Source organism: Ammodytes marinus, assembly GCF_949987685.1.
Source record: "Ammodytes marinus genome assembly, chromosome: 12".
Lineage (NCBI taxonomy): Eukaryota > Metazoa > Chordata > Actinopteri > Uranoscopiformes > Ammodytidae > Ammodytes > Ammodytes marinus.
The window spans coordinates 29,508,960-29,524,223 of NC_137216.1; the positions used below are offsets into that span (position 1 = coordinate 29,508,960).

The 15,264-nt window shown below is 39.6% G+C and overlaps 3 protein-coding genes across 3 annotated transcripts in view; 2 read left to right on the forward strand and 1 right to left on the reverse strand.

The window, feature by feature from the left end:
- Nucleotides 1–15,264, reverse strand: part of f5 (coagulation factor V) — a gene marked incomplete at both ends in the record, with an annotated part of 70,928 nt that overhangs the window by 40,803 nt on the left and 14,861 nt on the right. Inside the window, 2 exons of the mRNA XM_080038530.1 lie at nucleotides 13,276–13,372; nucleotides 14,465–14,569. Of these exons, the coding sequence (XP_079894656.1) occupies nucleotides 13,276–13,372; nucleotides 14,465–14,569 (202 nt within the window). The remainder of the gene's footprint in view (nucleotides 1–13,275; nucleotides 13,373–14,464; nucleotides 14,570–15,264) is intronic.
- LOC307258398 (E3 ubiquitin/ISG15 ligase TRIM25-like) lies at nucleotides 936–9,164 on the forward strand (the record flags this gene model as incomplete). The annotated part of the gene is made up of 4 exons (XM_080037920.1): nucleotides 936–1,830; nucleotides 2,392–2,657; nucleotides 5,696–6,599; nucleotides 7,595–9,164. 4 exons carry the CDS (start codon nucleotides 936–938, stop codon nucleotides 8,362–8,364), a joined length of 2,835 nt encoding a protein of 944 aa, XP_079894046.1. The 3' UTR covers nucleotides 8,365–9,164.
- Nucleotides 10,156–12,438, forward strand: LOC307258657 (E3 ubiquitin/ISG15 ligase TRIM25-like; the record flags this gene model as incomplete). Its single annotated transcript, XM_080038287.1, has 2 exons — nucleotides 10,156–11,050; nucleotides 11,637–12,438. 2 exons carry the CDS (start codon nucleotides 10,156–10,158, stop codon nucleotides 12,404–12,406), a joined length of 1,665 nt encoding a protein of 554 aa, XP_079894413.1. The 3' UTR covers nucleotides 12,407–12,438.

The following is a 15,264-nucleotide window of genomic DNA, read 5'->3' on the forward strand; positions in this document are numbered from 1 at the left end:
GGATAACTCATCATTCATATGTAATACATCTTAAAGTTTGGAGATCTACAAACTAAGATCATTTTTAACACTGTTCAATGTTTTTAATAAACATTTTCAGCGACTTGGTTTTGTTTGTTTTCTTTATGACAGAGAATGAGTTCAGGCACAACTGTTGAAATTCTTAGTTTGTAGAAGTTTGTATATGTATGAAATAGTGGTGGAACAGATAACAGTTGATCCCCATGGTTACCATCAGGAATGAGTCCCAGACAGTTTAACTTGAACATTGATCTCAACGCCCTCATGTTGCTCTGTCACTCCTGGGATAGAATGTGGGTCTGCTGCACCTTTATAAAGAATCTGAAGGATTTATAAACGGCTATTTCATATCCAAATAAAGGTCATACTGATAATTAACAGCCTATAGTGAACAAATGTTACAACCTGTGATTATACAGGAGCTGCTGTGATATCCAGTGTGTGTGTGTGTGTGTGTGTGTAAATGGTGAGGTAACATTACAAACATACCAAGTAGTTCAAAATAAGAATAACTTGTTTTGCATACAGTAGGCAAGGCAAGGCAATTCTATTTTTAAAGCACAATTCAGACACAAGGCCATTCAAAGTGCTTTACAGGGGAATGAAATACATCAAGATTAAAATACATCAAGTATAGAATAGACTAGAAGAGCGAATTAAAAGAAACTTGATATATTGCTTACAAACTTTCAAACAGCTCCACTATGTCCATACCTGTCCTTGTTCCCTCCCCTTTACAACTACAGCTTGACAATGGGTGTAACCAACTGGAATCAGCTGACATGACACACACACGCACACACACACACACACACACACACACACACACACACACACACACACACACACACACACACACTAGGTGCAGTTTCAAGGAAGTGAAACTCACACAGTCACTCACACAGAGAGGGGAAATGGCGCAGGCAGGAGTTTTGGATCGGGAAACTTTCTCTTGTTCGATATGTCTGGAGCTACTGAAGGATCCGGTGGGTCTTGCCTGTGGACACAGCTACTGTATGGACTGTATTAAAACCCACTGGGATCAAGAGGATTGTAAACATATCTACAGCTGCCCTCAGTGTAGGCAGAAATTCACTTTGAGGCCTGTGCTGCTGAAAAACACCATGTTAGCAGATTTAGTGGAGGAACTGAAGAAGACTGGACTCCAAGCTGCTCCTGCTGATCACTGCTATGCTGGACCTGAAGACGTGGCCTGTGATTTCTGCACTGGGAGAAAACTGAAAGCCCTCAAGTCCTGTCTACAGTGTCTGGCCTCTTACTGTGAGAAACACCTCCAGCCTCACTACGAATCACCGACATTCAAGAAACACAAGCTGGTGGAGCCCTCCAAGAATCTCCAGGAGAACCTCTGCTCTCGTCATAATGAGGTAAGGAAGATGTTCTGCCGTACTGATCAGCAGTGTATCTGTTATCTGTGTTCAATAGACGAACACAAAGGCCACAACACAGTTTCAGCTGCAGCAGAATTTGCTAAAAAGCAGAAAGAGCTTAAGGGAAGTCGACTAAACATCCAGAAGAGAATCCTGGACGTAGAGAAAGATGTGAAGGTTCTCCAACAGGAGGTGGAGGCTATCAATGGCTCTGCTGATAAAGCAGTGGAGCACAGTGAGAAGACCTTCGCCGAGCTGATCCGTCTCATCCAGAAAACAAGCTCTGATGTGAAGCAGCAGCTCAGATCCCAACAGGAAACTGAAGTGAGTCGAGTCAAAGAACTTCAGGAAAAGCTGGAGTTGGATATCGCTGATTTGAAGAGGAGAGACGCTGAGCTGAAGACGCTGGCACACTACGGTAGGAAAATCACTAATTTTGTTTCTGTGTGAAATGTGTTTGGGGCATTTTGGATCATGTCCAGGGCGATTTTATCAAATGTTTAAAAATACCTTGTTCAGGATTTTCCAAATCAAATTTAAGAATATTAAATAGGGCTGTAACGATACAAAAGCTCACGATTCGATTTGTATCACGAATTTTGACCCACGTTTCGATACATACAACAATTTGGAATTTTATTTAAATAGCATTTATAATAACAGTTAACTTAATGTCACATTTAATAACACATAACCTGAACCTTCACCAAACCCTTCACCCTTCATAAAAAAATAATAGTATAAAAAAAACGCGATTCTGCCTTCTCACATCGTGGTTCTGTGTATCGCGATTCTCGATTCGATACACATATCGTTAGAGCCCTACTATTAAATATTTTTTTTAATACCACTTTGAATGAAATGTACTGCCAACTGCCCTCCAATAGAAGTTTATACGATATGATGGAGGAGCAGTATAGATTCAAGTTGTGTTTAATTAATGATATATCATAAATGTTCTTCCCCGTTTCACACACAGAGGATCACAACCAGTTTCTACAGGACTACCGCTCACTGTCTGCACTCAGTGAATCTACACACTCATCCAGCATCAACATTCGTCCTCTGAGATACTCTGAGGACGTGACAGCAGCTGTGTCAGAAGCCAGAGAGAAGCTACAGGACATCCTGAGAGAGACATGGACAAACATCTCACTGACAGAGACTCAAGTGGATGTTTTACTGCCTCAACCAGAGCCCAAGACCAGAGCTGACTTCTTAAGATATTCACGCGGAATCACACTGGTGTAGCAGTCGCATACAAGAATATCAGCAGAGCAGGGGATGACAGTTTATTTGGATTCAATGACAAATCTTGGGCCTTATATTGTTTAACAAACAAGTATGTGTTTAGTCACAACAGTGTCCGTACTCCCGTCTCAGGTCCTCGGTCCTCCAGAATAGGAGTGTACCTGGATCACAGTGCAGGTGTTCTGTCCTTCTACAGCGTCTCTGAAACCATGACTCTCCTCCACAGAGTCCAGACCACATTCACTCAGCCGCTCTATGCTGGAGTTAGGCTTTACTCTACAGGAGACACTGCTGAGTTCAGTGAATTGAAATAGACAGAAGTGTTTTAAAGGACAGTGGCTTGAACTATACAGACTCAGACAATGATCCACAAAGTGACAGACCTTATATGAACAGACAATAGACAGTGCATAGTGCATTATACTTGAGGTTGGCTCTCTACCTGAATTCAACCTGTTAATCAACTGAATACTCCTTGGCAGTGCTCTGTTTTTTTTTTTTTTTTTTTTTTTTTTTTTTGGTATTTTTATGCTTTATTGATAGTGTAGAGACAGAGTTGAAATGGGGCAGAGAGGGGAGTGATATGCAGAGAACGACCGCGGGCTGGAATCAAACCCGGGTCCGCTGCTGGCCGAGGCCCATGGGGGGGGACGCCCTACCAACTGAGCTAAGGGCGCCCCCCCTCTGTTTGTTTTTAAATGAGACATTATGTTTCCACCTGGACCTGAGTAACTCCTACGTAAGGTTTACTGTTCATTGATTTCAGCTCAAGGTAACTGCACCATCAAGGACCAGACATCACTGCAGAGGGTGGTGAAAATGGCCCAACGCATAACCAAGACCACACTCCCTACCATCACCTCAATATATGAGAAGAGGTGTCTGTCAGAGAAAATATATATTCCTTATGAATTGTATAACATTTAACGCTTAAACATTCATACTTGCTGTAAACTTTGTCCCAGTGAATGTAACACTCCCGGGGGGTTTTTACTTGTTCACACATTCACATGAGAACATGGCAACAAGATTCATGAGAAACAATTGGAGGAAAACTCCCTAAAACTCCCAATGCATTACTTGATTGAACAAACTATGAATTAAAACACCTGCATCCTGTGAGAGCATCTTCTGTGGTTACACACACACACACACACACACACACACACACACACACACACACACACACACACACACACACACACACACGCACACACACACACACACACACACACACACACACACACACACACACACACACACACACAAAATGTAACAACGCACACACATTTGTGGAGATAAAAGCTCTGATCCTGTGTACTATCTTCAGTTGATTTCTCTGTTGCATTTGTGTAACATGTGAATTTGCTTATTCTTGCAAATCTAAACTAAAGTCTCTGCTGATGCTTTTGAAATCTGACTCCTGACTCTTTGTGCTTTATTTCTGTTGCAAACGTTGTTATCAGTTTTTCTGAACTATCGAATTAGAATATTTCCTTAAAGGGACACTGTGTAACATTTTAAGTAATCTAAAAGCTAAAATCAATATCCTCATTCATAAATATGTCTTTATTGGTGTAAAATCACCTCTGCCAATAATCTGAGTTATCCTCCTGAGCGGGGAATTAAACACTAACAGTGGTTGCTATGCCCAAAGCATCACAACCTCTAACTTTGGTGACCATGCCCTAAACACAAGCACCAACCCTACAAACACAATATGTGCTTTGCACTGTGTTTGAAATTCTCCAACACACTTCTTGCAAAACACTACACACTGTTTTATACATAAGACACATTGTTCAAAAAGGAAATCTCCTGCACTCATTGGGAAAACACATCTAATTAAAACACAACCAAACTTGGAAAATCACACAGACTCACACACACGAAAAGTACAAAATAAAACTAATTGAATACCAATCAGTGTGAGCCTTAGCATTACAAATAGACTTCAGGTGAGCTCAGCTCCTTTGTAAGACAGTTAGAGTCAGGGGAAGAGGAGGAGAGAGAGAGGCAGGAGGACGAGGACAAAGAAGGCAACAGACGGAGACAGGGTCACTATAGTGGACCATGTTATAGATCATGGCCTAACACTATAGGAGCCTGGGCAGAGAGTGCAGCCCAACTACACAATAGCTCCATAATTAGGACATTTAGACTGGATATCAGGAATATTTTCGCCGTTGGTTCTCAAAAGATGACATTGCATGTGATGTCGATGAGGTGATGTGGCCAGACGCAAACAGGAGGCGGTATCCAAAGGATTCATAATCCACCCGCCCCATTCCTTACAACACTGTTTTTATTTTCTCGTAATTGTTTCAGAGTTTACAGTGTAGTAGTGATACACTGAATTGCTTGTTGAACTGCGATCCTACCTATTTGTTTTTTTGTTGGCCAAAACCATGACATTGCAAAATACACTTTTTTTTCAGATGCTTTTTTATTTTTATTTTCATGTGTCTAGATGAACTGTAGTGAATCAATCTTTCACACAAAAAAAAATCAGTATGCGACTTTTAAAGTAAAAAACCATCCAAAGTACTGAATACAGCTGTGTGTTGCATAAAGCCCATCTGTGTGTTGTTGCTGCTAGGAAAGAGTCATTCAAAGGTGCATGTGTGTATTGTTTTGATGCTAAAAACAGTTTAGGTTTTGTTTCAAGAGCTTCATTTTGCCGTATAAGTTAGAAGTTTATCTCCATGTGCTTTGTCCTATTCGGCCTGTGTGTTAAGTTTTGACACAGTGAGCCAAAGTCTGCAACATGTGTGTAAGCAGTTGGCAAAAACTGTAACACAGCTTGATAACTCCTCCCTTCTCTTCCTTCCTGCTTTCAAACAGACAGCTCCACTATGTCCATATCTGTCCTTGGTCCCTCCCCTTTAGAACTACAGTTTGACAATGGGTGTAACAAACTAGAATCAGCTGACACGCCCTATTCACTGCACACACACACACACACACACACACACACACACACACTAGGCGCGGTTTTCAAGGAAGTGAAACTCACACAGTCACTGACACAGAGAGGAGAAATGGCGCAGGCAGGAGTTTTGGATCGGGAAACTTTCTCTTGTTCGATATGTCTGGAGCTACTGAAGGATCCGGTGACTCTTAACTGTGGACACAGCTACTGTATGGCCTGTATTAAAACCCACTGGGATCAAGAGGATTGTAAACATATCTACAGCTGCCCTCAGTGTAGGCGGAAATTCACTTTGAGGCCTGTGTTGCTGAAAAACACCATGTTAGCAGATTTAGTGGAGGAACTGAAGAAGACTGGACTCCAAGCTGCTCCTGCTGATCACTGCTATGCTGGACCTGAAGATGTGGCCTGTGATTTCTGCACTGGGAGAAAACTGAAAGCCCTCAAGTCCTGTCTACAGTGTCTGGCCTCTTACTGTGAGAAACACCTCCAGCCTCACTACGAATCACCAACATTCAAGAAACACAAGCTGGTGGAGCCCTCCAAGAATCTCCAGGAGAACCTCTGCTCTCGTCATAATGAGGTGATGAAGATGTTCTGCCGTACTGATCAGCAGTGTATCTGTTATCTGTGTTCAATTGACAAACCCAAAAGCCACAACACAGTGTCAGCTGCAGCAGAATTTGCTAAAAAGCAGAAAGAGCTTAAGGGAAGTCGACTAAACATCCAGAAGAGAATCCTGGACGTAGAGAAAGATGTGAAGGTTCTCCAACAGGAGGTGGAGGCTATCAATGGCTCTGCTGATAAAGCAGTGGAGCACAGTGAGAAGAACTTCTCCAAGCTGATCCGTCTCATCCAGAAAACAAGCTCTGATGTGAAGCAGCAGCTCAGATCCCAACAGGAAACTGAAGTGAGTCGAGTCAAAGATCTTCAGGAAAAGCTGGAGTTGGATATCGCTGATTTGAAGAGGAGAGACGCTGAGCTGAAGACGCTGTCACACTACGGTAGGAAATTCACTAATTTACTTTTCTGTGTGAAATGTGTTTGGGGCATTTTGGATCATTTCCAGGGACATTTTATCTTATGTTGGGAAATACCTTGTCCCCTCTATCAGGATTTTCCAAATCAAATTTCAGAATATTAAATAGGGCTGTAACGATACAAAAGCTTACGATTCGATTTGTATCACGATTTTTGACACACGATTCGATACAACGATTTTGGAAATTTGAAAAGCATTTTATTTAAACAACATTCATAATAACAGTTAACTTAATGTCACATTTAATAACAAATAACCTGAACTTTCACCAAACCCTTCACCCTTCATGAAAAAAAGTAATAGTATAAAAAAAAACGCGATTCTACCTTTTCACACCGCGATGCGCGATCATGGCTCTGTGTATCGCGATTCTCGATTCGATACACATATCGTTAGAGCCCTACTATTAAATACTTTTTTTAATACCACTTTGAATGATATGAAATGCCAACTGCACTCCAATAGAAATGTATACGATATAATGGAGGATCAGTATAGATTCAAGTTGTGTGTTCAGGAATGTCCTACGAATTCCTAGTTGTCCATTATTTAACTCTGGCTTTGCAAATGCATAAAAAAAATGTACCGTTAAAATCACCAAAAAAGAATTGTCTATTTTACGGCGGCATTGAAAGACCCCTTCAAATGAATTTTAAGGGCAATTAAAGATATTCTGGGGGCACTCCGGTGGTGTAGAGGATAGAGCGCGTACCATATTGGTTCCGGCCTTCTTTGCAGCGGTCGTGGGTTCAAATCCGACCCGTGGACCTTCACTGCCGGTCATCCCCCTCTCTCTCTCTCTCTCTCTCTCTCTCTCTCTCTCTCTCTCTCTCTCTCTCTCTCTGTCTCCACATTTCAACTCTGTACTATCTAATAAAGCTTGAAAATGCCAAAAAAATATATCTTAAAAAGAAAATATATACATTTTGTAAATTTTCTTCCCCATTTCACACACAGAGGATCACAACCAGTTTCTACACGACTACCGCTCACTGTCTGCACTCAGTGAATCTACACACTCATCCAGCATCAACATCTGTCCTCTGAGATACTTTGAGGACGTGACAGCGGCTGTGTCAGAAGCCAGAGAGAAACTACAGGACATCCTGAGAAAGACATGGACAAACATCTCACTGACAGAGACTCAAGTGGATGTTTTACTGCCTCAACCAGAGCCCAAGACCAGAGCTGACTTCTTAAGATACTCACGTGGAATCACACTGGATCCAAACACAGCAGACACATATCTGTTATTATCTGATTGGAACAGGAAAGCAACATTCATGGGTAAACAACAGTCTTATCCTAGACACACAGACAGATTCACTGGTCATTGTCAGGTCCTGAGTACAGAGAGTCTGACTGGACGTTGGTACTGGGAGGTGGAGTGGAGAGGTGATGCAGTTGGTGTAGCAGTCGCATACAAGAATATCATCAGAGCAGGGACTGACTGTTTATTTGGAAACAATGACAAATCTTGGGCCTTATATTGGTTCACAAACAGGTATGTGTTTAAGCACAATAATGTCCAAACTCCCGTCTCAGGTCCTCAGTCCTCCAGAATAGGAGTGTACCTGGATCACAGTGCAGGTGTTCTGTCCTTCTACAGCGTCTCTGAAACCATGACTCTCCTCCACAGAGTCCAGACCACATTCACTCAGCCGCTCTATGCTGGAGTTAGTCTTTGGTATAAAGGAGACACTGCTGAGTTCAGTGAATTGAAATAGACAGAAGTGTTTGAAAGGACAGTGGGTTAAACTATACAGTGTTTCCCACAGGACATATGTTAGGACGCACTCACACTAGGCAAATTTGCCCTTTACCTTGCCCAAACATTATTGCCCCCCTCCCTCTCCGCTCCCCCGCTGGCCTGTACTCACACTGCTCCTAAAGATCTGGACCTAGTAGGGTCCATTGCTTCTTGCCCTACGTCACCACGTCTATTAGCGGGCGGGTTTGGGATTTGGAGCGTACTTGTATCAGATTGTTTTTTAAGTTTTTTCATCTGGCCAAATTTGCAGCAAGAATTCTACTTCCTCACCGCAAATCCTTCAGTAATATCTTTAGTTGCATTTGTTTAGGTGGACGCCTTAACTAGAATGTGCTGTGGGAAACACTGCTATTGTGTGTCTCTGTGTGTGTGATGTGCTATATATCTGTACAGGGTTTTCCCAATAAAAGTCCTTAGGCACTGTGGCAAGTGTCCCACAGGAAGGGGTGGGTGATATGACCCTAAATGTATATTGCTGTATTTTTCATGTTTTGGACGGTGACGGTATTATATCATGATATTACTTTTTCTGTGTATTCTGTATTCTGGGAGGAGCAGCCTGGAATATCTCATCATGTAAATAAATGTAATATGGTGTCTGATGCAATAATTAAAAAGATAAGAATACTCACATTTTCAACACAACTGTCTGCGCTAAAGAAAATATATTTTCAGGCTAAAACTAAAACTCCTAGGTTTGAAGGGAAACTGCCAATATTTGAGCCAAGAAATTATATTTTGTTGAGAGTAACTTGTTATTCATAAGTAACTAAACTTAACATTTTTGATTTCTACAAACTCACATATTTTGTAACACTGTTCAACACTGTTTTTAATAAACATTTTCACCGACTTGGTTTTGTTTGTTTTCTTTATGACGGAGAATGAGTTGGCACAAAAGTTATTGTTTGAAAGTCATAGTTTGTAGAAGTTTGTATATGTATGAAATATTGGTGGAACTGATAACAGTTGATCCCCATGGTTACCATCAGGAATGAGTCCCAGACAGTTTAACTTGAACATTGATCTCAACGCCCTCATGTTGCTCTGACACTCCTGGGATGGTTAAGTTAAGTTATCTGTATTAGTCAATTAACACAAGGCACATTGAATTTAGTCTTTTCTCATATCCCCTCTCAAGATACCACTCTTCAGAGAGGGTCCTCACACAGGGTCAGCCATAGTAAGAGGTCATACTGATAATAAACAGCCTATAGTGAACAAATGTTACAACCTGTGATTTTATAGGATCTTATGTAATAGCCAGTGTGTGTGTGTGTGTGTGTGTGTGTGTGTGTGTGTGTGTGTGTTTGTGTGTGTGTGTGTGTGTGTAAATGGTGAGATGACATTACAAACATACCAAGTAGTTCAAAAGAAGAATAACTTGTTTTGCATACAGTAGGCAAGGCAAGGCAAGTCTATTTTTAAAGCACAATTCAGACACAAGGCCATTCAAAGTGCTTTACAGGGGCAAGATTAAAATACATCAAGATTAAAATACATCAAGTATAGAATAGACTAGAAGAGCGAATTAAAAGAAACTTGATATATTGCTTACAAACTTTCAAACAGCTCCACTATGTCCATACCTGTCCTTGTTCCCTCCCCTTTACAACTACAGCTTGACAATGGGTGTAACCAACTAGAATCAGCTGACATGACACACACACGCACACACACACACACACACACTAGGTGCAGTTTCGAGGCAGTGAAACTCACACAGTCACTGACACAGAGAGGAGAAATGGCGCAGGCAGGAGTTTTGGATCGGGAAAATTTCTCTTGTTCGATATGTCTGGAACTACTGAAGGATCCTGTGGGTCTTGCCTGTGGACACAGCTACTGTATGGACTGTATTAAAACCCACTGGGATCAAGAGGATTGTAAACAACTCTACAGCTGCCCTCAGTGTAGGCAGACATTCACAACAAGGCCTGTGCTGCTGAAAAACACCATAATAGCAGATTTAGTGGAGGAACTGAAGAAGACTGGACTCCAAGCTGCTCCTGCTGATCACTGCTATGCTGGACCTGAAGACGTGGCCTGTGATTTCTGCACTGGGAGAAAACTGAAAGCCCTCAAGTCCTGTCTACAGTGTCTGGCCTCTTACTGTGAGAAACACCTCCAGCCTCACTACGAATCACCGACATTCAAGAAACACAAGCTGGTGGAGCCCTCCAAGAATCTCCAGGAGAACCTCTGCTCTCGTCATAATGAGGTAAGGAAGATGTTCTGCCGTACTGATCAGCAGTGTATCTGTTATCTGTGTTCAATAGACGAACACAAAGGCCACAACACAGTTTCAGCTGCAGCAGAATTTGCTAAAAAGCAGAAAGAGCTTAAGGGAAGTCGACTAAACATCCAGAAGAGAATCCTGGACGTAGAGAAAGATGTGAAGGTTCTCCAACAGGAGGTGGAGGCTATCAATGGCTCTGCTGATAAAGCAGTGGAGCACAGTGAGAAGACCTTCGCCGAGCTGATCCGTCTCATCCAGAAAACAAGCTCTGATGTGAAGCAGCAGCTCAGATCCCAACAGGAAACTGAAGTGAGTCGTGTCAAAGATCTTCAGGAAAAGCTGGAGTTGGATATCGCTGATTTGAAGAGGAGAGACGCTGAGCTGAAGACGCTGGCACACTACGGTAGGAAATTCACTTTTTTTGTTTCTGTGTGAAATGTGTTTGGGGCATTTTGGATCATGTCCAGGGTGATTTTATCAAATGTTTAAAAATACCTTGTTCAGGATTTTCCAAATCAAATTTCAGAATATTAAATAGGGCTGTAACGATACAAAAGCTCACGACTCGATTTGTATGACGATTTTTGACCCACGATTCGATACATACTACGATTTTTTAAATTTGAAAAGCATTTTATTTAAATAACATTTATAATAACAGTTAACTTAATTAACATTTAATACCAAATAACCTGAACTTTCACCAAACCCTTCAACATTCATATAAAATAAAAAATAAAAATAAAAAATGGCAAAACCTTTCAAACTTTAAAAAGATCGTGGCTCTGTGTATCGCGATTCTCGATTCGATACACATATCGTTAGAGCCCTACTATTAAATACTTTTTTTTAATACCACTTTGAATGAAATGTAATGCCAACTGCCCTCCAATAGAAGTTTATACGATATAATGGAGGAGCAGTATAGATTCAAGTTGTGTGTTCAAATAAAGATATTTTGTAAATGTTCTTCCCCTTTTCACACACAGAGGATCACAACCAGTTTCTACACGACTACCGCTCACTGTCTGCACTCAGTGAATCTACACACTCATCCAGCATCAACATCCGTCCTCTGAGATACTTTGAGGACGTGACAGCGGCTGTGTCAGAAGCCAGAGAGAAGCTACAGGACGTCCTGAGAGAGACATGGACAAACATCTCACTGACAGAGACTCAAGTGGATGTTTCACTGCCTCAACCAGAGCCCAAGACCAGAGCTGACTTCTTAAGATATTCACGTGCAATCACACTGGATCCAAACACAGCACACACCAATCTGTTATTATCTGATGGGAACAGGAAAGCATCATGCATGGGTCAACACCAGTCTTATCCTAGTCACACAGAGAGATTCACTGGTGCTTTTCAGGTCCTGAATACAGAGAGTCTGACTGGCTGTTGTTACTGGGAGGTGAAGTGGAGAGACAATGCAGTTGGTGTAGCAGTTGCATACAAGAATATCAGCAGAGCAGGGTATGAATGTTTCTTTGGACACAATGACACATCTTGGGCCTTATATTGGTTCACAGACAGGTATGTGTTCATGCACAACAGTGTCGGTACTCCCGTCTCAGGTCCTCAGTCCTCCAGAATAGGAGTGTACCTGGATCACAGTGCAGGTGTTCTGTCCTTCTACAGCGTCTCTGGAACCATGACTCTCCTCCACAGAGTCCAGACCACATTCACTCAGCCGCTCTATGCTGGAGTTTGGCTTTACTATCCAGGAGACACTGCTGAGTTCAGTGAATTGAAATAGACAGAAGTGTTTGAAAGGACAGTGGGTTGAACTATACAGGACTAAGAACAGCTTCTTCCCCTCAGCTGGCAGACAAAGCACCCATCCCTATCTCACACAGCCTCCCTCGCACTCTCTTTTTGCACTTCTTGCCCTTTACTGTAGTTATAACTGTTGTATATCTATTTGCTGCACAGATATACTGTTTACTGTATATATTTTCAAAGATGCACGTTGCTCAAGCTGATGTTTGCGTTCTGGTTAGACCCACCTACATTTCGTTGCATTGTAAAATTTTACTGTGTAATGACAATAAAGTGAATCTAATCTAGTCTAGTTCAGAAGAAGAATAACTTGTTCTGTAAACAGTAGGCCTATCTTACACTGCTTGATAAACCCTTCTCTTCTAAGTACATCTAATCTAATCAAATAAAATAAAAAAGTTGATCATTTAAAACGTCTTTTATTTTTATTTTTCATATATATTCTTGTTTATTTGTTTATTTTATTTAGTTACTTATTGAAACCAGAGTCCACTACTAGACTAAGAGGAGATTTTTATTACCGTATATTATTATTGTTATTATTATTATTATTATTATTATTATTATTATTATTATTATTATTATTATTATTATTATTATTATTATTATTATTATTATTATTATTATTCTTTCATTATTATTATTATTATTATTATTATTATTATTATTATTATTATTATTATTATTATTATTATTATTATTAATTATTAATTATTATTATTATTATTCTTTCATTATTATTATTATTATTATTATTATTATTATTATTATTATTATTATTATTATTATTATTATTATTATTATTATCATTATTAATATTAATATTATTATTATTATTATTATTACCTCCGGGCGGGTAGTTGACTCCCTCTTCTGACTTCTCTATGGTGAGTCCGTGAGGATAGATGCTGTACGGTCGAGACGCCATGTTCTTAAACACAATCTGTGGAAGGAGAGGGGAGAGAGTGTTAACAAACGGGCTGTGTTTGAAAAGCCCTACTAACGTCCTCCCTCCTACATAGTCAACATGTATATACTACATACTAAAAGCCCTACTAACGTCCTCCCTCCTACATACTCAACATGTATATACTACATACTAAAAGCCCTACTAACGTCCTCCCTCCTACATACTCAACATGTATATACTACATACTAAAAGCCCTACTAACGTCCTCCCTCCTACATAGTCAACATGTATATACTACATACTAAAAGCCCTACTAACGTCCTCCCTCCTACATACTCAACATGTATATACTACGTACATACTGTCTACTTAACCATCGATTGTGTATGCGAGGTTCGTTCGGACCGTTTACACTGAAGTATACAGAAGCAATAAAAAAAAAAAAAACTTCTGTGTCGTTTGAAAAGACGCAATTTTATTTCCAAAAAATAATCTTAAAAAAAATTAAACAATCTTCCATATCATATTATTTCATGAAAAAGAGTTTTGGAAAAAAAAATAGAATAAAAAAATTAAATAGAGTGTTGGACATAATATAGTTTAATGTTATGCTCTATGATTAAGTGTATTTTGGAATTATAATTTTGCTGAAAAGGTGAAATATAATATTAATTTATTAAAATTAAAAAAGCTCTTTCTAATAGAGCGAAAAATAAATAAAGAAAAAAATCTTAAAAAGAAAAAAAAAATTAAACATGATCTACAAAATGTAACTAATAAAATGAAAAGAAAGGCCAAAAAAATATCTTAAAATAGAAAAAAATAAAACAATCTCTCATATCTATATGATTAAGCGAAATAAAAGGCAAGAAATAATCGTAGAAAAAAAATTTATGAAAAAATTAATAATAAAAACAATAACATATGTCTAATAATCTAATAGACTAGGGGCCAGTTTCACAGACATGGATTAAGCCAAGTCCTCGACTAAATTGTACTTTCAATGGACAATCTCCATTCAAATTTCAATTTAGTCCAGGACTTGGCCTAATCCATGTCTGTGAAACTGGCCCTAAAAGTCTTTAAAAATATAAAAATTATAAAAATATTTAAACATATTCTCACCGTGATCACGTCTCTGATTTGTGCTCTGATGACGGGGCCGAGGATCCCCAGCTCATTCTTCCGTGGCTTCGACTCCGACCTTTCAGTGAATGACTCATTTGTGTACTGTGAATGAGTAAAGTTCATTTATAATTATTATTTTTTTAAACCTTTATTTATACAGGTAAATCCCATTGAGACCGAAGACTCTTTTGCAAGGGAGACCTGTTTTCCTTTCCCACATTACCATTCACACACACATTCATACACCGATAGCAGCAGGCTAACTATCGACATTTACACGAGGCAAGGTGGGTGAAGTGTCTTGCCCAAGGACACAACAACCATGACACAGGTGGCAGGGCGGGGATCGAACCTCCAACCCTTTGATCATCAGCCGACCCGCTCTACCACCTAAATTATTTATTTATTTAGCGTTTTTTTACAGACAGGGTCACAAAGTGCTTTGAAATTTGCATAGAAAATAAAAGCACAGTAAAAAAAAATATGTCTAGGAATAAAATTAATTAAAAGAAGAAATGTATTTAAAAAAAAAAAAAATCTTTCAATACATTCTTAAAATTACTTACAATAAATATGTTTTTTATTTATTAAGAATTGAATACGTTAACTGGTGCATGATTGTATTTTACTTTCTTAATTTATTTAAAGAGCAGTACTGAATGATTTTCAAGGAACTTAAAAAATACTTAGAACTGTTTACAGACACAATTGTGATAATATATGGGATGATGGTGACAAGAAAACAGATAGAATTAGCAACATACTGCTCCAAAGAAAATTCAATCTTCATCTCTACA